Genomic DNA, 22530 nt, shown 5'->3' with positions numbered 1-22530 from the left:
GTATGCACCTAGATGCTCTTGATGAGGGGCAAGGTTAGTCATGTTCTGGCTGTTTGAAAAGCAATTTGTTGATAACAAAAGCAATTACTATAGAGAAATTAATTTTTGGTGCAGTTAGTGGAGAAAGCCGTGCAAGAGCCCAGGTGAGGATACAATCTATCTAACCTTAACTGAACCAGCACAGGTTTTAGCACCAGGGTCTCACAATTTCAAGTTACTAAAAAAACTTCAGCAGTTGATGCTTGTTCATGGTTATCTTTACCTTAAGCTTCATTGGCTAATATGAGCATTTACCTGTCCACATGCAGACACTAAATTTAGGAGTCTTAACCCCCAGCTGAATTCTACCCTGTGTCTCAGGAGCTGCCAAACAGGAGGTTGATAGCTCCTCCAGAGAAGGACAGCAGGCCTAATATGTTGAGATTTGGCCTTCTATCTTTTTTTCTCAAGACAGATTTTTTTTCCTACCACATAGTTATAGAACAGTTGTGGCGTAAGTACAACTCTGGTATCACTAACAGAGACAGACAGACACTGAGCTAAACTTGATCCCACAGCTGAGGCAACTGGATGTCTGCACAATCGTATTTATGACCTATTGGCACAATCCCGCTACACACCTGATTTAATATACGTGAAACTGCGACCCTCAGGCTCCATATTCCTTGGGGATATTGTCATACAATGTCTAGCACAAACAGGGTCACAGGTTGATTTTGGGAGGCTGAAATGATGCAAGACCCAATTAAATACTTCAGTAGTACCTCATACCCAAACATGAGCTCCAAATCATGTAATTATTCTTCACCACCACTACATTTAAGGGCACTCTAATTTAATTTACATCATCCTATCTCCCAGGCTAACTTACTCCAAGAGAAACTTCCTTTCTAATGTATTTCTCACAAATTATTCATCCTTCCTTACACCAAGACACTGCACACCTTTTAGGACAGAAATTAGGACAAGGGACACTAAGAATATCAAAAGATAGTATCTTTTGTTTTTAGGAGTCTGTAGAGCCTTTTTCTTCCCATTGTGTTTTAGCTACTAAAAGTTGGCAGTTTAAGAAAAACAACTTTGGGAAAAATATTTTTAATCACAAAGTTTATTTACTTAGTAAAGTTATATTACAATATGTACAGTTTCTATTTACATACACACCTTTCTAAGAAATGAAGCACCATATAATACAGTTAGTATTTTAGAGGAATTTACAGATATATTATTTTTGCATCCAAATAGTTATATCTACAGACACATATTAATTAGAATCAAATACTTATAAGACACTGACTTTAGTCGGTTTTGGATTAGAATGCTAGTGAAGTTATCAAAGAGAAATTTAACTGCTGTTAGCTATCAACCTGTGCTTCAAGATAAGGGACCTTAGCTATGTCATTTCAGAGGCTACGTGCAAACTTAATCCTCAGAGAAAGTCAGAGGTATTGACAGAAGGTATTTTATAAGTCATAAGAATGCAACACTTTCATCAGTAAGATTTTTACTGTCATCAAAAAACAGAGTTTCATTAAAAAGGAAAAGAACATTGCTTAAGTTTATATGCATGACGCAGAATGAAATTGAGAATCTGGAAGTTTCTGTGATACATTGACTCTTAAAGAGCCCAGTCCTACAGCTACTGAAACTTGTGGCATGATCCCCTTAACCCAGGAGAAAGTCTGTCTCCTTTGTGACCTTTCTGTCACCATCGAGAAAAAAAGAAGGCTCTGTCCAGGGTACAAAATTTCCTTCAAATGAATAAAAGACATTTGGAGGGAGGAAACGTAAAATGAGGTATTTAATAAACTACAGGAAAAAAGAAAGCACCCAGTTTGAAAGACCGTTTTGAAAAAACATTTTAGTTATTTTATATACGCAATTGTTACCTTCACCTGATTGTGGGTCAAGTTTTGTATAAACTATTTATATCTTTTATGCTATCTAATGCGTGCTTTTCATATTTTTACTTCGCTAGATGACAGATCTGATGGTTGGAAGAAAACAATGTTACTCAAAGGACAGTTGTTATGACAGACGCAGGTGTTGATCAACATCATTGGCTTTTTTAGGACTTTGCCCTGAGGACAGTGGAACTCCACCTGAATGGTTTTGGTGTTGTGTGGGGTACAGCATCGCCCATCGTTGCAGAGGCCACAGTAACGTGGTTTGTATGTCTGCACACTCGTGCAGTTGTTGTACTCAAAGCGAACAGCTTTCACAGACTTCTTTGTTCGGACACATTTCTTCCCTTTCTAAGAGAAATAAGAAGAGATATTAGATATATCACTGCATAAGGCAGACAGCAATTAAAAATTGGCATGCAAGGATATAGGTCTACTCAGAAAACTTAAATTGTCTTTATTCACTCAACAGCAAGAAGAGCCTGCAGCTGCTTCAGTAGTCACTTACAGGTAACACCTGTAAGATCTGCCCTTTGACAACAATGGACCAGTAATGAATGACAAATAATTAAAGCCCAGGCTTGTCATCTGATATAAGCAAAGTCAACATTCATTATGAAACTATACTCTACTGGAAAACTTCTCAAGATAGTGTAGTTCCATCAGAGAATCAGGAAGCCAAACAACCGAGTTACAGGACTAGATTCAGGGGAAAAAAGAGGGGTAAAATGAGTTGCAAAAGTTGTAGTCCATTCCTGTGATCCAAGGCAGCTTTAATCATGTGTTTCTTAGCAAATGATTGTCTAACTTGTCTTTGGAAGTCTTCAGTGACAGAGACTCTATATAGCCCCAGACAACCCTAACGGTACACTGTTCTTACTGTCTGTAAGGTTTTCACTTATGTCTTAATTTTCAGGAAGTCTAAACTCTCCATCTATTCTTGTATCCCCCATGGGCTCAGAACAGGCTGCAATATCTGAACACAGTTACGAGAATTAATATCTCTTCTCTTGCATTCAGAGGAAGTTCAGTTCTATTAGTTTTTCCCTAGATGAACATGTTTTCTAGACCTCTGATCATTCTTGTTAATGTCCCCAGCTCCTTGCTCATGTTTCATATTCTTTACAAAACACATTATTTAAAACTGCAGAGACTGTTCAGCAAAGGCCTTAGAAATGCTTTTCAACAATTTATATAAAGTAATGGTCCTCTTATATAACTACATGTTATTCTATCTGACAGGAATACTTGTAATAATATGCTGAAGGAGCAAAAAAGTCAGCTCCCTTAGATACACTTTTTTTTTTTGCATTGGAAATGTTGGGTTTGCTTGCAAAAAAGCATCATAAGGATTAAAATAAGGTTTAATTTACCTAAGCAGACTTTGCAGGATCTCACACATTTCTCTGTAGTTCCAGATGCTCAATAAACTAGAAATCTGACATATCCATTCTGTATGACTGAAGCAATTCTGAAGTATACATACAGGTAGAACAATTGCATTTGTGGGAGAAGTTAGACTGTGTGAGCTGTCAAAATAACCTGTTCATGCAATACATGTGCTCTGAGACAGCTCAAATTATCATAGAATCATAGAACAGTTTGCGTTGAAAAGGCTGTTTAAAGATCATCTAGTCCAACCCCCCTGCAGTAAGCTGGGACATCTTCCACTAGATCGTATTGTTCAGAGCCCTGTCCAGCCTGACCTTGAATGTTTCTGGGAATGGGGAATGGCATCTACAATCTCCCTGGGCAACCTGCTCCTGGTGTCTCACCACCCGCATTGTACAAAATTTCTTATATCTAGTCCTTTAATCTAGTCTGAATCTACACTCTTAGTTTAAAGCCATTACCCATTGTCATATCACAACAGGCCCTACTAAAAAGTCTCTATCTTTCTTGTAGGCCCTCTTTAAGTACTGGAAGGTGCTGTAGGGTCTCCCCAGAGCCTTCACTCCTCCATGCTGAACAACCCCAACTCTTTCAGCCTTTCCTCATAGGAGAGGTGTTCCAGACCTCTCACCATCTTAGTGGCTCTCCTCCAGACTCCTTCCAATAGGTCCACATCTTTCCTGTGCTGAAGGCCTCAGAACTGGATGCAGTACTCCAGGTAGGGTCTCACCAGAGTGGAGCAGAGGGGCAGAATCCCCTCCCTTAATCTACTGGAGGTGCAGCACAAAGCTACTAAGCAAATATGGCAAGTCTAATGTGTTTGGTAAAAAAACCCCTTGCCTCTGAGCAGCCTACCTTATCAGATGACTCATCATTTTCACAAGGTCTTATCATGCAGAGCCGCGTCTGCTTCACCATCTCACACCGTTGATTTCTGTTTGTAACACGAGTGGAAAAGCCCATTCCACAGCTTTTGGAGCAAGCACTCCATTCTGTTGTCTGCTCAATACAATTGGCACTTGAATCCGACACATCAATCCCAAGTGTGGCCTCTTGTCTGTAGGCTGGAAACAAAACCCCACAGAACTTTACTACAAGAAAAACTCCCATGAAAACCCAGTATCTGACTGAGCTCCACCACATCTGGAAAGCAACATGTGAGACAAAAAAAGGTTCAAAACCCATGCCTTTGACAAGATTTAGGAATTTTAAAAGCTGCCTTTTTAGGAATCCTGGATGGCAACTTCCTGCATCTAAAAATAACAGAAAGGTGCATATCAGTGTTGATTACACTAAATGCAAAGCATTTAGATTCAGTTCACTCAAGAATTATTGCCAATTTTCAAAACAGTTTAGAACTCTAATAACTTTTCATTCCTCAGTCTTTCCAATGGACATACATCACAAATCTGTTCTAAAACTAAGTCACGAAAATATTTATATTAGGTGTGATTTGAGAGAGGTTGAATGATTTATCTAAACTAATAAACAGCATGGAAATAAAGTCCTTTCCTCTGAGAATCATAAAGTCACCCCATCTTGTCAATTATTGACAGACTACAGTCAGGGTGATGGTGGAGAGGGAGGAGGGAAGCAATTTTCAGGAGCTATCATAGCTACTTAAAGCCATAGTCAACTCTGACCATCGTCCTGCCATATTAAGCTGTACTATGCAAATATTGTTAACTGTATAGTTTGGCTCATTGATTAGCACAGGAGCAAACAGGAAGAGGCAACATAACTGAGCCATCGGACACAGTTCTTGCTGTTAAGTTCCTGTACAATGGCCCTTCTGCCTTTTGGATGGTAAAGATCAAAAAGGTGGCCTCCCAAGAGGGATGGCGATTGCTAGAAAGAATGCAGATAATTCATCTATAGGAGTTTTACAGATTAGCCTGTCACTATCAGACAAATCAAAGAAAAGGAAAGGTAGCAGAAAGGTGTCAAACTTTTTGTTTATACCTTATGTGCCTTACAACTTACACTTCATAGCGCATTGAAAAGTTATTAGAATTTTTCTCTCTGGATCCTTCCTCACTTGTTTTTTAAATGGATTAACCAAGTTTCAGCATAACTAACTGCTAAGATCACAAAGAGCAGTGACTGGAAGAGAATGCAGTGCCCTCTATTCTCAGTAAAAGTACCTTATGAAAATTCATGTTGAACCAATAGTCTAATTTAAAGGGGATGGAGACATAACCCAGTAAGAAAACAGGGGGAAAATATTGTCTAGGGTTTTTCAATTACAAAAGCACTTTAGGAGTTCTGCATTTTAGAATGGGTGGGGATTTTTTACAGATGCACTCACTGTGCTTATATCCACTCCTTCTCCAAGTACTCTCTAATGTTTTTAACGCCAGCAATAACGATGAGAGCTCTAGCACAGAAAAGCAGGAATTTGTTATTCTAGCAACCATGCTGACCACTTGTAAGAGCTGCAGAATTTAGGGGGAAAAAAGTCTCTTGTAGACTAAGCCATTATAATAGTATTTATGGTGTAACATATTCTTGCAGAGTAACTGGCAAGACAAGCTTTGATTTTTTTCTTTTTTTTTTTTTAGTGTGGGAATGTTTGGAGGATTAGTAGCTTGCCCCTGTTTTATTCTGCTCACAGAACTACTGTGCACAGATAAACAGAAATTTAAGAACTGGGAAGTAATTTAAGTTAGCTAACTTTTAAAACTGCTGTGCACATTCATCTGAATCTCTTCTTTTACCTGTCGGGTTCTGCCTTTATTCATTACCACTGGTATACCTACTAGTCACTTCAGATGAGAAAAAAAGATCAGAAAAAAAATAGACCTTGCAAACCAAGGTGTCTTAGATTTGGCAACCCCATGGATATTTCCAGTATGATATCCCCTCCTCCTCCCATTGAATGTGACAGTTTTAATTTTCTCACCAGCCATAGCAAAACCTCCCAAAATCACTTCATCATCAGGGTCACAGATCCACTTCTCACAGCACTCTCCAGGGACTTCGATTTTTCTGGGAAAGGGGCAGTCGGGGCCGGGGAGCAGCAGGTCCAGGTTGCAGCGGGGCAGGCAGCCGATCTGTCCGTCGCGGCAGGTGCACTGGTACTTGCAGCTGGGTTGGAACGTCTCCCCGTTGCGATAAATCATCCCGTCAAACACGCAGTTGTCTCCCTCCAGCACTAGTGGGAAAAGGGAAGGCATTTCGCTGATGCAGTGGGGATTCGGACGGCCCCCGACCCTCCCAGCCCCTCGGCGGCCGCAATGGCACCTCCCGCAGCACCAGGGAGAGCCCCGGCCCCCCGTGGTGCGGCCGCTTTGCCGGAGGGAAGGCGGGAGAGCAGCGCTACAGAGACACCCGCGGCGGACTCCGCGGCGGGCGCAGCCGCGGGCAGGGTCTGCCCGCCGCCCCCGAGGGACACCCCTCCCCGCCACCTACCCATGCAGATGCCGGCGGTGCCGCCGTCCTCGGGGCCGCGGTCGCAGTAGAGGCCACTGCTCTCGTCGCAGGGCAGCAGCGCGGAGCAGCGCTCGCCGCGCTGCCGGGCGCACACCAGGCAGCAGGAGCAGCCGTCCAGCACCGCGGGCACGCCGGGGGCGCAGCGCGGCGGCTCGGCCGGGCAGTGCCCCCCGCACGGCCGGGGACACGCCGGCTCCCGCCCGCTCTCCTGCGGGGACACGGCGGCCCCGGGGGCCGGGTCACGGAGCCGCACCGCCCGCCGGCTGCCTCCGGCCGCCGGCCCCCCCGGGCGCCCCGCACTTGCCTCGCACGGCCGGAGGACAAGGAGAAGGAGGAGCAGCAGCAGGGCGGGCAGGTCTTGCCCGCCGCCTGTCGCCATGGTCCCGCCCGCCGCGCAATCGGCTCTGGCGGCAGAGCCATTGCAGCCGCTTATATAGCGGCGATCGGGGACCCCCCTCCGCCGCCACCCCCGCACGGCGGGCAGAGGGCCGGAGGCGGGGAGCTGGAGCGGGGAAGCTGGAGCCAGGCCGGGCGCTCTGCTCCTCCCGCCACCTGCCCCTGCCCTGCCCGGCGGGATCCCTCTGCCCGAGGGCGGTACCTGGAGCGGGGACCAGCGCTCCGAGGGCAGAGCTGGTCACTGCCCTGCGGCTGAGTCGACTCGGTGCTTGAAGTCGAGGGGCTCCCCCGGACGGGGCTGCCGCCCTCAGCCCATCCCTATGGCCTGTTTCCTGCCCCGTCTCCTGCCTCATCTGCTTGCAGGCATCCATCCATCCATCCATCCATCCATCCATCCATCCATCCATCCATCCATCTCCACAAGAGCGGTGCTGCAGTCACACGCGGTGGGGCAGCACAGTGCTGTCCCGCAGCTGTGTGCAGCTACACCAAGGCCTCTGGCACTGCCGATGTGGCTGGGCAGTGCTTGCCATTGGAGACCAGCCACCCAAAGCCAAACACCTTTAGGGCTGGTGGCTGGTTGTGACACTGTGCTTCTGGCCCTGGAGTGAGGCATTTTGGGCTTGGCGGGCATTACGGAGGCAGGAATGAAGCCCGTGAAGATCAGGGGTTATGGGGGTGATGAGTGCTCCTCAGCGAACTCTTCAGTTTCAAGTCATGGGCACTTTCATTACCAGAGGGGTGCAGGTGTGTCGGCTGATGGGAAACAGAAGTTGCATAGGGAGCCCTCCCTGCTCTGTGCAACACGGTGTGTTGGAGCAGTGACAGACTCCTCAGTGCTCACATGGTGTGTTCAACCGCAGAGGATGCAGAGTCGACGTGCCAGGCCTCAGGAATGCTTTGTAGAAGTAACTCCAGTGCTCTGTGCTGTGCAGTTAAGATTTAGGCCAAGCATAAGGGAGACTAAATCTGTTAACAGGTTTTACTTGTCAGGAATTGCTGTCTGCCCAAGCAGGCCTTCTTAGGTCTTGCTAGGATACAAATATTCTTTATCTTCGGTTGTCTGAGGCAGATAATATGCACTGGATTCTGTTACGGCTTGTTAAAGAGAAAATATTTGAAAAATAAACAAAACTTGTAAGCAGACTAGTGAAAACAAGATGCTTTTTGCGTTTAAGACATGACACAAATGGTACTCATGAATTTACAAGGCTGCTGTAACTCTATGCCAAGACAAAAGTCAGCACAAAACCAGAAATGGCAAGATACAAGTTTTGTTTTGGACAAAAGTCACTGTTCCTTTCTTGATGCTGAGTGGCAACCACAGGGTTTCTGGAAAAGCCTGGCATTCTAGGGAAAGCAGACTTCACTGGTGCATGAATACATAATCTCTGGACATGCATTGGCCCTTCATTTTCTCACTCACATACAGCAGGACCAGCCAAGGGGAACATTGGTTGTTCAAACCTTATTAGCAGCTTGGGCATGGGTTTGAGTCATCCACTGCCTGCCAGGTCATTTTGCCTCCCTTATCTCCTTTTTTTTTTTTTTTTTTTTTTTTTTTTTTTTTTTTTTGTCTTGCTTCTTTTCCTCTTATCTCTGATTTAGGCAGTTCAGTGCAAAGCCATCACTTTTATAGTACCTTGCTTGTGAACAGAATAACCAATGCTCTTGGCCAGGCATGAAGATTTGCTTCAAAGAAGCAAGGCTGTTCCTGTAGTTTTCCCAAAAGCAGGGCTGTCAGCCAGAGGGCACATATGTTGGGGAACACAGGGCAGAGTGGGAAGAATATCAAGCTTGGCGAAAGATCTACAGCCCTGAATGAGACAACATTTCACTGGACTTTGCTATTATCACACCGGATTTGACACTACCCTGAATTGGACAGTTATCCCCAGTTGTGTTCAGTTTGTTGTTGTATTGTTATACTGTTATTTGTACCCCAGTTGTCGTTTTAAAATTTTATCCTCCATGTTGTCTCCCTCTTCCCCTCATAGTTTTCCCGCCTTTTCCCTGTTTTCCCGCTCCTCTGCCTGCCATTGGTTAGAGTTTGGTGCAGTGCAGAGGTAGCTCTCATTGGTCCCTTCCCATAGCTACGCCCAAACTCCTCCCCTCCTTACCCAGTTATCCAATCGCCCTTTCTCCTGAGTTGTCAGTCCCATGCTCCTCCCCAGTTCTGAATCCTCCCCTCAAACCTACCCTATTTAAGTCCCTGAGTTCCTTGAATAAATTGGCATTGCCTCACGAGATCTCTACTGTGTCTCGAGCCCTTCTTGCAGTGCCCGATCCCTTTCCCTTCCCCCACGGGTCGTGGCACACATACAAGACTTGTTTTTGCCCATCCCTCTGTATGTGAATCTGCTGAGGTTTTCAGTGGTGATAATCATTCACAGTCATTGAAAGTTTCCTTACCTTTCAATGAGATTCCTTCACACCATTCTTAAATATCTTCTGGTGTATAAAAAAGGTTTCACCACATAAAACTGCAGAAAGAATCAAAGAAATGAAAAAAATATTTGCCAACATACTTGATTTGAAAAAAACCCCACCCCTGTTTTACTTGCATTTAATAAATTAAAGCCCTACTTGTTTATAAAATACCATTTATGAAAATATGATTATGCTACATTTTAGTACAATAAGACCAAATATCCTTTCCTGGACATTTTAGTTCCTCCAAGCATAATTTGGAGTCCATTGAACCACTAGTTCTAGGATGTTGGTTCATTTTCCTAACTGTGAATATTTTTGTTTGTACTTGTTTTACAACTTTTTAAAGAGTGCCATACTGTTCTTATCATATGAAAGTAGCCTTTGTTACTTCTCACAGAATAAAATAATGATCAGGTGGAGGGGTTTTATGCTGGCTCAGCTGGCAATGAATAGCATTTATTCATGATACAGAATTAGTAAGTACAAATAAATATTTTAGTTTCTCCGGGTTTGCTTTTTTTAAAGAACTGTACTGAATTGAGTTAATATTTGGGTTGCCACCTTGGCTGTAGCTGTTGCAAAGAGTAATCTCTCCCAATGTGTAAAGAAATTTCCTGCGCCACCAAAATGGCAAAGGAAGCTTTATCTAAAAGACTGAAAACAGAGGTTACAGATAAAATTGACTCAACTCTTACAGTGTTTCTAGTTGTTGATCCTATTCCTATCCAAAGGTGTCAAGGTATGTGTCAAGGTATGACAAATCATGACAAAAATTCAAGCATTCATAGTAATATCCCTCTGTTTAAAGCCAGCTTCCCATCCAGCCTCCTGTGAAAGTCACTGCTTCACAACAAGCAGCCCTATAAAATTATCTTCCCTTATTTTTTTATGGCAAGTGATGCAATTTTTAGTGAGTAAAATTCTCATAAATACCACATCTTTCTCATTCTCTTCCTGATTTTCTTGTCCCACCATTTTCTATTGATACAAATATGATGGTGGATGATTCATCACTTGCCCTGCACTGTCTCATAAATTAATGCCCTCTCTGGTAGTCTACCTCAAAATGGCAATATTTTTCTTGAAAATATTGCAGTTTTTCATTTTTAGCTATCCTTTCTCAGCCTAGATGACAGCTGCAAATTCCTAACATCTTTTGGGGCTATTAATATTGAGCATGACCTAAATATGGAACAAACAAAAGTTATATAAACACCTCAGTAAATTCATAATGTCAGTGATATTATCAGCTTTCCATACATATTGACATATCACAATAGCAAGCCAACAGACTTGGTAACAAATTGCCCTGGTTCCTCCCTCAACACATGGTAGTGGCATAAGAGGTTCTTCAGCTACAAATGAAATTACTGTAACTAAATCTAGAAAAAGATTTCTGAAGTGTGAATTGTGTTGCCTGCGGGGATGACTGGGGTTGTCCTAATGGTCATCCTCATCTAGCCTGAACCATTCAAATCAACCCTCCATGGCAACAGCATGCTTTGAGGTATGTACCACAGCCATCGTTGTTCAGAAGATATCTGTCCAAGGTTCAAATAAACTCTCCTATGTTTTTTCTGCTTATATAACTAGTTTGTAAGCATTGTGGAGTTTTGAAGTTGCTGCTTGACTTCCGAGGTTTTAGCTTTCTGTCTCCTTGATTTCTGTATATCCTACAAAAAGAGGTAATCCAGAAACCAGCATTTAGCTGGGCATTTGATTTCGTCCTCAATATTTAGGGTTTTAATATTGATGAATGGTGTGATTATTCTTGAAAATCATACCTGAACTACAAATATGAGGCTCAGATGTTGGCGACATTACTTCTGATGTCAGTGTTAATAAACTGTTTTATTGAGCTATTCAGAAAAGATGAAAAGATTGCTACATATTTTTACACACAATTGAAGAAAACTTTGAAATGAAATATCATTGCATTTAAAATTGAAACATCATTTAGAAAATGTCAGAGTTAATTATGTGGGGATGGGGAGTACCATTATCTTTGAGTTAGACAATTCTATGTGCTCAGAAGAAATTCACAAGGTCCAGTTTATTCTCGTCTGTCTGTTCCACCAAAAAAGTTCAATCAGTTTCTTACCCCCAGACCTATTTCAACTATAGAGCCGGCTGGGAATACTTACATATTATCTACATGTTATTACATATGGCTTTGTTATTTTGGGGAATATATGAGGAAATGTAGGTTTATTAAGAATGCCATTATTATTTGCTCATTTATAATTGGTTCAAATGTTAAAATGCTATGGTGTGTGCCAAGACAATTCTCCCTTTTTAGTCAAAAGGGTGCAGGTGGAAGTATTTGCTGTGATTTCATTCAGGCTGAGATTTTTAGAAGAGAGCAAGAAGAACAAACATGGTATGCATCCTGTTAAAGATAGCACAAACAGTAGGGAAGGAATGGCTCATGTCCACACTGCTTAGGGCTGTCATTCTTTAGTGCAAATACTCTCTACACACTAATTAGGTTTGGATTTTTATCTCCCTGGAATTCTCTGTACCCTTATGGCCATAAACCATTGTAATTTGGGTGAGGGTGCGATGACTGAACAAAGTGCTTGAAGCAGCATAAGGGCTATGCTACAGCCCATCAAAATAACGTTTTTAAATAAGGAACATGAGGGCAGGTGTTTCATGCCAGCGTCTTTGCTGTGAAGCCTTTGCTCCCTTTCAGGATGACAGTAGGTGTGTATATTCAGGAACATGTACTCACTTTCCATAGTGCCAATTTCTATGTTGGGAACCAAAGGGATGAGACTCGTGCCAAAAAAAGGTTTTTAATATTTGCTCTCAAAAGACATAAGATCGTTATTATTTGCTTATTTAATTTGATTTTTTAAATTTATTAACCTTAAATAGGTAATTATGCTTTTTGTCTGAAATTACCAGATTAACATTACTGAAAATCTAAGCTGGGTCCATTTTGCTGCATGAGATGATAATGGATAAACAGAATTGGGGAAGTTTTCCTTTCTTTATTCACTGGGTGAAACTCATTTGGTGCAGGGGACCACCAAGGTCCTTGAGGGATGTCACCTAATTTCTATTCCAAGAGTTTCAGTAAGAGATACCTGGACATGTATCTCAGTAAGAGACACCTGTGGACCATGTGGAGTTCCCTGGATGAAAGAGCTGTTAAAGAGTTGCCTCTCAGATTGCTTTTGAGGATAAGAATACATGTGTGAGTGCAGGCAGGAAGAAAATGCTGAAAATATGAAGAACCTAGTGATGGTAAAATGGGTGTTCTGTAATTGGAAAACTAGTTCAGCCAAGTGAGGTTTCCCCATCTTCTTTTCCTTTTCTAAAGACTAGCCGTTTTTTCAGAGCATGTGTGACAGAAAGTGGTATGGATAATGAGATCCTAATTCAGCTAATTGAGAGTTCCAGACATTTACAAGTAAGTGTTGCTACCAAATGGTATGATTTAGGGCTGTTCTTTGTGCTTATTTCCCATATCCTTCTTGATGTCTGCCAAGTGCTGAATAACCTGGCCATAAGTACTGAAAACATATTTTATAGTTTTCATTTCATTTTCCAATATGCTTTTGTCATATTCTTTTTTTGTCATAACTTAATAAGAAAGAACTTGTCCTGGGAATGAGCAGCTCCAGCAGTTTTTGAATTAGGGGAGCTCTGAATTAGAAACCGTAAACTTCTCAGAATGCAAGGAACACAAATGAGGTACAATTAAATTGAACCCTCTCAGCTTGAGCACGTTTATAGTCTTTGTTGTTGCTTTGTGCTGCAGGTGTAGAGGCAGTTTCAGAAGTAATTCCTATAACTTAAGGGTTTTAAGGTTAAAACTAGTTTTTTTCTCATAGAGCAAATGACTAGCAAGAAAGGACAGAGAAGTATAAGAGCAATACATTCCCTACAGAGGCAGCTGCACAATGCAAGGTATCTTAACAGTGCATGACAGCCATCCTGTCTCAGACTGAGAAGGGCAGGGCAGCAACAATGAGTTCACACAAAGAGGGACACTCCTGGCAGGAGGTGTTCCTTCTAACTAGAATAATTTTGAAGACCATGCATTTCAGTTCAGATACATGATTTTGAGCATCTATCATCTCAGTCAATAATAAAATCTACATTTTCTCCATCATCTGTTCTGAGATCCTGCACTGCTCGATAGTAACACATTTTGGGCTGGCAAGCTAGGTGCCCTTCCAGGGAACCATTGACATCCCTAGTTCCTGAACCAACTGCCTGATCTTCCCAAAGACTCCTTGATGTTTCTGTAAGCTAGGGCTTAAAAATACTCATAGGGAAATACTGAAATTTTGGTCTTGTGATAGCCAAGCCCTTATTGCTGTCATTCCAAATAGATTTTTTCTCCTTTAGACAGCCATGTGATACCAGCACAGCTTACCATCTAACTGCATGCGCTGAGTCTTGCCAAAGGAAACATACTGAATTGGGCTTCACCACCCCAGAGGAGTCACAGAGTCCGAGCACTTTATCAGCCATCCAGCAAAGAAATCGAAGACATGAGAGATGGAAGGAATGACTGGCCTTCTAATCTCTTTTTCTGTTTTTTCTGGTCTGGTTGCCAGGGAGATACTGTACTAAAAGGAGTGGTCCACATATTAGCTTCACTTATAAGCTGCCTCATTGTAAAAACAGCATTTAAAAATAAAGTTTAAAAATACTTGTGAACTGAAAATGTTATTGAGTCATTGTTTAGCCAAGCTCAAATAATTTAATATTTTCAATATTTCTTGTAAACGATCTGTTCAGGCTTTTTTCTGTGTTTCTCTAGATTCTATCCAGGTTTCCCTACTGAAATCCATAGAGCAGAAAAAGTCTATCCAGATAACCATGCTATTTTTTCTAAATCAAAGTCAGGGGCTTGTTTATGGAGAGTTCTTTAACACAGTTAATTCCCTTTTCCCATGTTCCTTTTTTGTCCCTCTAAAAGGCTTCCAGGACAGACTCCCTCTGTTTTCTCCTTTGTGGAAATAGAAGCTGGATATGAATTCTAATAACCCTTTTTTTTCCCACAAGTTTTCTCCTTGGGACTCATATGATAGATATGGTACGTATGATACGTATCATAAATAAACTCTGCAAATATTCACTGATGTTAGCAGTTGCTTCCTCTGTGAACATTACCAGGAATGGACATAAGATAGAGAAGTTTGTGGGTAAAATTTGTGATGACTTTTTAGTCTCCTCTTCAAAAAAGAGATTTGGGAGGGATGCAGGATGTCCTGGAATAAAAGTGATCCTGCCCTATAGGGCTCCACACCTGAGTAGGGCTCAGCCTGGTAGTACTTACCATGTACCATTACAGCTTGCTCAGCTGGGGAGCAGTTGCAAAAAGGATGGCATTGATACCAGGGAAAAATTCAAACCAGCTGGTTGTTTTATTAGTTCAGCTGTAGAGGTGATGTGACAAGAAGCTCCAGGACAACTTCAAATTGCTGGTTCTGCGAAAGCTGCAGAGAGCACTGGAGGGAATTTAGCAATTTGAAAGGACTGGAGAGCTGGTAGCCACCTAATCTGGTGCATAATGCTTTGTCTTGTGAAAATCTGGCTACTTCTAGCCTTGAAAGAAACTGATATCCTAACAGACTAAGTGCTCAACACAAAAAAACAACCGGTTTAGAACACTACGACCTCAAAACTTTTGCAGAGACACATGGAGTAAGATACAATACTTCTGAAATCAAGCATCATCCCTTTTGTTTAATGAGCTTGTTAGCAGGAAGCTATAAATTAAAGCAAATATTAAGCAAATATGAATGTTAAATTTTCTAGATTATTGCTTCACATAGAGGGTAAATTTTGTAATCTGCTAGAAGTGTTACCAGCCATTATGTTCTGAGAGTCCCCACAGCTGAGGAAGTAGATTGAAAAGCATTCCTGATAGTGGAATAAATGACTTCATTACTGACATTCATATTGCCTCCTGCTTCTGGAGCATCCTGCATTAGTATTCATATACATTTGTATTCATGGGCATTTGCACTATAATTGTATCCTCCTGTTACATTGTAAAGGTCTCTTCACTAGTCCTGCGAAATACAAAAATCTATAACTTTTATGGTGATATGTGAACAACACTTCAAAAAATGCAGAACTGGAGTCTGTGGATTTCAGTGACTGGCTATTTAATGCCTAGTTATCATGCAATCTGGAATGAAAGCCAAAAAACCACCAAACCACCAAAGAAAAAAGAAACAGGAGGAAATTCCAAATAAGTATTAGACAGTAATCTGATGACTTCATACATCTGTAACAGGCAAGATTGCGCTGAAGATCTTAGATCCATGCCAAGAACTGTATTGCACATCCTGTGGCAGTTTTTGGAAGAAATTAGGGACTCTAAAGTGTAGATGGTGTCACAAGATCTAGCAATGGAAAATCATATCCTATATATCACATTAGCTTGCCAGGGACTGTTTCCTGTACCATCTCACTGCCACAATCAAATATTAATTCAGATGTAGCCATCAACCCAAATGTAGATTTCTTTTAGAGAAGTGTGGAAACCACTAATGGATAATACTATGTGTAGCTACTACTACTAGGTGCTACTGTAGTGTAGCACCACATGCTATGAACACGGCCATTCACATGCTCATTTAATGAAAGGGAAAGCACCTTCTTTCCCTCTGGTCGACAGTCTAAAAAAAATGTGGAGAGAAGAAGGGAGGATAGTAAAGCAAAGGAGAGCTGTGCTTTAATAAATTTTTTGTCCGATTGCTCTGCTCTTTAATCTCTGCAGTGGCTCATACAGGTGTTAACAAGACTGGCAAAGGCTGTTGGTGTGTCCTGTCTACTTACACCCATTCATTCTTCAGTACCAGTTCCAGGCAATTAGAAATGGTTGTAAAGTTCTTTTAGTTCATAAAAATTTCCAGAATTATTTCCTTCAGCATAGCTTTTCAGTTGAAATGCTGCTCAGACAGCAGGCTAGGTATGTGAAATCCATGGCTACAGAAGTATGTTTGAAAGTCTCCAGGCCACAAGGTTGTTCCCCTTGCCAACAGGAGAGGAAAAAATTTCTAAACTGGAAACAGAAAGGAAAAGAGGTCAGTGACAAACGAGGAGAAAGAAAAAGAGAAGCTACAGAAATACAGGCAGAAAAAGAGACATATATTAAAAATGCAACTTTTAAATCAGTTGCTATGGCATTCAAACTTTATCTCCAAAAATAGTAATGACAAAACTGAAGGCTAATACTAGCATCTTAGCAAGTTCAATAAAGCCAATTTTAAAACTTAGTGCTTGGCAGAAGTAATTTACTGATATGGTGCATATCATAGCTATTAATTAAAAATTACATTATATTTTTCTAATAGATAATATTGTAGATTCCTAGAATACTGTGTGGTAGGCACGATATAGATATAGAAAAAGACACAATCCCTGATCCTGACAGCTTTGACCTAAATAAAATTAAGATGCTTATTTCATCATAGTAGTGGAAGATGAAAGCAGAAGTTATGGTATCTGCGATAATGCTAAATATTTTTGGTGAGGCATTCTTAAATTGTTCTATTCAACATGTTTGCATGTAAGGCTCATATGACTTATTGAATAAAAGCACCTTACACAGAGATAGGTGTCACAATTCTACTTCAGTGTGTACTCATCTCTCTTGTACTTTAGGTGATTTTTCTGCATTTAAATGCCATAAAAAAAAAGAATTACATCTCATTTTGCTTGGCTTTGTTATAATATGATGAAAGGCAAGGCCTGGAGTGGTAAATTTGGGCTAGCTTTTAGAAACATTGGTAACCTATCTCCATCACCCCAATTCTAGAAGGATGGGTTAAGATAACAGTGTTGTGTGGCTTTCTTTAAACATACACAGTGATCCAAAACTAGATCCACCTGAGTATTTTCATTGCCCCAGAGGGGATAGTGCCCTGGCTGCCCAGAGACAAGATTCCCCATAAATATTTTTTTTATTCAAGGAATTTTTATATTATAATGTTATACAGTTACATGATTGGTATCTTGGTTCTATTCTTTCAGCTCAGTTTTGATTTGGCATTGAGTAGAGCCCCAAAACATTGTGGTTTGGTTTTCTTTTCTAAGCAAAAATATGATTTTTTTTCTCACATGAAGTATGTGATGGCTTTAATATTTTGATAGCTTTTTAAAATACCAATGCTTGATTTCATATAAGAGAAATTCTTCCTGTGAAATTAAAGATCCTGCATTTCAAGTAGAAGGACCCTGATGAAGCTGTAGGGTTGGAACTAGATGATCTATAAGGTCACTTCCAACGCAAACCATTCTATGATTCTAAATTATTCTATGACTTTAAATTGAACTAGCTTTAAAGTACTCCATTTTACAACAACTGCCAGTTTTTAACAGTTCCAATAGCAAAAATATAAATCATGGCTGGGCTTCGCGAACGAAGATTTGGGGAGGGCTCTACCCATGTTTGTTGCAAGCACATTGGTGGCTAAAGAGGCCAATATGAGATAGACATGTCTGGTTGCAAAAGGCACAGCAGAAAGACTCCTCAGATGGTATATTCTGCAAGGTACAATTCTTTCTGCGTTGTCTTTTCTCCTCAAGGGTGATCTTGCGTGCTTTCTCAAAAGCATCAGCAGCGCTGAAGATAGTGTGTCTCCAGACCTCCTGATTGGAGGCCAGAGTAGACCAGTTATGATGATCAATATGGCCAAGGCTGAGATGTTGTTTCAGGGAGTCCTTGTATCTTTTCTTCGGGGCTCCTCTCTTGCGGCAGCCAGTGGCAAGTTCACCATAAAGCAAGACCTTAGGGAGATGGTGGTCCTTCATCCTGGAGACGTGCCCTGCCCATCGCAGCTGTGTTCTCAGCAACGTGGCCTCAATGCTTGTGACTGCTGCTTGTTCTAGAACAGATGTGTTGGTCACATAATCTGACCAGTGGATGTTTAGGATTGTGCGGAGACAGCGTTGATGGAAGTGTTCTAAGAGACGCAGGTGGTGGCGGTAGATGACCCATGATTCAGATCCATATAAGAGAGTAGACAACACTATGGCTCTGTAAACACTGATCTTGGTACTTTTCTTTAAGTGTTTATTTCGCCAAACTCTTTTATGAAGCTTTCCGAAGACACTATAAATAACCATGTTTGAAATTGCTTCAGTAACGTGCAGTGGTTGGGGAAAATATTTTACTTTTTAGTGATATTAATTTCTACTTTTTCCTATATGATTTCCAAAACCCAGAACATTTTGCTTTAAAGACTAGTCGTTTTAAGGTGCTCAGGTTGCAGGTTTCTCAACCAAGATTTTTCACAACTGTTTTGTTCTTTGTTCTTTTCAGATTTTAACTTTACCCAGATAGATATTTTTCTCAGAGTACTTCTATTCAAGTAGTTCCAGGGGGGGAAGTGGATAAAGTATCATTATATCTTACTGTGAACATTTTGGTTATCCAGATCTCATTGTAAGTTTCAAAGCCATGGGAAAATTTTAGATATGGAAATCCTCTATAGCTGTCCTGAGGATTTAACACTGCTCCCAATGAAGTCAGTACTGGTCCTGTTTCCAGTTTCAGTGTGAATGCTTCAGCCAATACATCCAGAATTACCCTGACCTGTGAAGCTTAAGATCTTGGTCACCCACATTAACAAGGACATCTCTGCTATAGGGAGTGAGATTTTGTTTTAAAAACCAAAGAATCAAATACTTGAGCCTAGAGAAAGGAGGAGGAGAAAAGTAAGGCAAAGGAGATTAAAAATAAGGGAGGACAAAAAGAAGGATAGCAAGGATAATTAACCTGGTTCATCAGTTGTTTTGCTTATGGGTGCAATTGGGAAATCCTTTCCTGGAGTCAGCATGAAAACTAACTTCAGCTCATGGCTCCATCGAGTATATCCCTGGCTGACTTGCTTCTGTGTGAGCCAAACCACTGAAGTGTAGATGAGGGAAAGAGATGGCTATGCCAAATATTGGGATGCAGCTGTCTGAGTTTTCCATATAAAAGTCAGCAAAACAGAGATCTACATATTTTGTAAAACTCAAACCATTTTCCAAAAGAAGGTCATAGAATTAAAACAAAAACATCCCAAAACATTTACAAATAATGACTGGATTGGGCTTTGAGGCTCATTCTCATCTGACAGATGGTAAGCCCAGCTTATCCACTGATCAGGGGAAAATCAGTCTCTCCCCCCAGCAACCATGGAGAGTATAGTTCATACTGTGTAAACACATTAAGTAAGTAAGTTAAATTAATTAAGACTATAAATCTCTTCATTAGTTTTTTACTTCTCAGAATTCAGTCACTTGGTAATTCTTTGATTAACTTTAGGACATCTCTTCATGTTTTGTTCTCTCATATTTTCATTTAATATTTCATTCAAAAACAATGCAATCCCAAATTCTTTGACTTTCTGCTTTTTCTGCTTCATAGCAGTCCTGTCTCCATGCTCATTCTGAGTCTAATCCAACACCCAGTGATGTTAATAGAAAAAAATTCCATCAAAATCAGCAGATCTGGGGCAGGCTTGTTCTCTAGAATATTAAATGACAGCAGGTAGGAGGCACATGAGCAAGGGGAAAATCTTGACTTTTCCAGAACTCCTTTTAAGCCAATCACTTCAAATCTTGGCACCCTGAGGTCCTCCAACGTTCATACTAATGATGGTACTCACCAATATAAAGTAATTAAGATCTTACAGATAAAAGTTATAAAATTTGTGGACAGTATTATTCCTCCTGAGGGTAGTCCCATAGCATGGCCCAGGAAACTGGAAGTTTCTCAACTCTTACGTTGAGTCTTCTGAACACAGAAGACTTTTTAAAAGACGCTGCTCTGTGTTGCTTTTCACCTTAGTCATTATACAATACTGAGTCCAAGTTGGTGGCCTCCCAAAATTTTAAGAGCCTTTGCTCTAGGGAAAAATAAGTCTGGTATCAGGGAGAGGAAAGAAGTGAGGGGTAATGCTGGCAGATATCCCAGGGTAATATTAAATAGCAAATGAGGCGGAACATAAAGACAAAAAATGGTTGCTTGTGGTTTAGAGAAAAGTTATGCAGCAACTTTAGATAAGAAATAAATGGAGTTGTTCTTTTACCTGTGGAGGTGATGGGTGGTACAGAGGTGTATCACACCACATTTTATAGGGCTGCATAGACCTCCCTAAGATAGCTCTGGGGCTTCAAGGAGTTGATCTCTGAATCATTCCACATTTCAGTCTGTTGGATTTTCCATGTGAACCTAGCACCAGCTCTGTATTTTCCCTAGCAGAATGACCTCAATTCAATGAGACCCCCTCTTAGACCTTTTGGTGTCCAGTTGTTCCAAACAAGGGACCCATTCTATTGTGATATTATCTGAAGATGACAAAAGAAAAAAAAAGACTTTGACAAGAACATGCCAAAATCCATTTGCTGCTCAAGATGTCGTTGGAGTCCAGGTATCCATTGCAATGCTTTTCCAATAGGACGCCTGGTCTGGGGAAAAATAGGTAAAGTGACTCTCAGCAGGACAGTAAAGTTCCTTTTTTTTTTTTTTTCCTTCTGAATGATTTCTTTCTGTAAGAATGCAAAGTAAAGCCAAAAGTCTCTAAGGTATCTTTTCAACAGATTTCCAATCTGTAATGACGATTCCTATCGCCAAAATATTTAAAAGGCCTCCGAAAGTCAGACACTGCAGATATAAAATCCTTTCTCAGGCCTGAAGAACTACACTATAGTATTTTTATGGAAACCTTTAAAATAAGACCATAACATTTTAGTACATACATGTGGAGTGTTTAGATAACTAGACTAGACATTCCCTCTAACAATCCTATAGAAAAGAGTGGAATGATATCCAGAGTTATGAACTGTTTAAAAAGTAGGTTCTCATGACAGAAGGGTTTTTAGTCATCCATAGGAGATGCTGTTCTGGTTTTGATCTAATTAAAAGGGGAGAAGCTGGTTATGAATGTGAAATAGGCATGAAGTGTGGCAAGGAGCTAGTAACTTCCTTGTTCTTTGGAAAAGGAGAGGTTTCCTGAGAGCAGGAATCAATAAAGTCAGGATTTGTAGGTAAGATTTCATAAATATATAACCCAGGGTAAAGGGACTTTGGAATATACAGGAAGTCTTGAAAGAAAATGCTCTAAAGGAACAAGCACAAACTCATCCAAGAGTGGCCAAGGGATAAAAAGTTTAAAGAAGTTCTGGTTATGTATTTAGCTTTTCACTGGTATTTAACTCTAGAAGGCAACACGTTGGAAATTAGATATAAATTGGATTGGCCAAAAATTAACTGGAAATCAATAGCTCTAGCCAAAGTGCTTGGCTAGGGACAGCAGAATAACTAGCCACCATTTGATTTATAATAAGTTAATATTATTAGTATTGTATTATACATTAATATTAATTTAGATATGTATACACTAATACTAACAGGAAGCACAGTGGCATTTCCAGTTTGCTGTTCCTTGGAGAGAACTAGAAAAAGATATTACCCAGAATATTCAAGTATTTTCTGGATCCATAATAATTTAAAAGTAACTAATCAGTAACTAATCCAATACTGGGTAAGGCTTCAGTCTAGAACAAATGTAAAACAAATTAGAGAACCCTTAGGTGAGTTTAGGGTGTTTCAAATAATCTAAACTTGACAAAGGTTCAGATTGCCTAAAGAACTTGCTAAAAGGTGCCTAAAGGTGCCTAAAGAACTTCCTGAAGAGAGATCAGAAAAAAATAGTTATCTTTGAAAATTTGTGGTGGTCAAATTTAATATCGGATATATGAAAACAGTAAATACAGGACTTACCCTGGGAAGTAAAGAGCTGTGAAATTCTAGTTAAGCTAAAGTGTTATAGAACAAATAGATATTTAAAGAAACCATCTGTAGGCATTTGGAAGATAACAAGAGGATGAGCAATATGTTTTTTCAAGGAAGGTTCATACCAAGCTCATCAAATTTCCTTATACAATGAAAAAGTCATTCTAGATGAGTGAAGCAAAAGATAACATAGGTTAACTCTGAGATGATTTG

General features: G+C 40.7%; 1 protein-coding gene across 1 annotated transcript; it reads right to left on the bottom strand.

Annotated features, from left to right (window-relative positions):
• Nucleotides 1–1090: 1090 nt before the first annotated feature.
• CCN3 (cellular communication network factor 3) lies at nt 1091–8603 on the bottom strand. The gene is made up of 4 exons (XM_027727034.2): nt 6708–8603; nt 6199–6450; nt 4152–4360; nt 1091–2255 (listed from the first exon to the last, which is right to left on the bottom strand). The coding sequence occupies exons 1-4, from the start codon at nt 7105–7107 to the stop codon at nt 1959–1961; spliced, it is 1158 nt and encodes a 385-aa protein (XP_027582835.1). The 5' UTR covers nt 7108–8603; the 3' UTR covers nt 1091–1958.
• Nucleotides 8604–22530: the final 13927 nt, after the last annotated feature.

Source organism: Pipra filicauda, unplaced genomic scaffold (genome assembly GCF_003945595.2).
Source record: "Pipra filicauda isolate LSUMZ 115617 unplaced genomic scaffold, ASM394559v2 scaffold25_size4600443_pilon, whole genome shotgun sequence".
Taxonomy (NCBI): Eukaryota; Metazoa; Chordata; class Aves; order Passeriformes; family Pipridae; genus Pipra; species Pipra filicauda.
Note: the sequence above shows the minus strand (reverse complement) of the source record. Positions and strands in the feature narration are given on the sequence as shown.

Bases quoted from the DNA above. Each gene is read 5' to 3' on its own strand.
- CCN3 (XM_027727034.2), bottom strand. From the start codon at position 7,107: ATGGCGACAGGCGGCGGGCAAGACCTGCCCGCCCTGCTGCTGCTCCTC. The intron at 4,361-6,198 runs GTGAGAAAATTA...TTTTGTTTCCAG, and splicing joins GGGAGGTTTTGCTATGGCTG to CCTACAGACAAGAGGCCACA. The intron at 2,256-4,151 runs GTAGGCTGCTCA...TATTTCTCTTAG, and splicing joins ATGATGAGTCATCTGATAAG to AAAGGGAAGAAATGTGTCCG.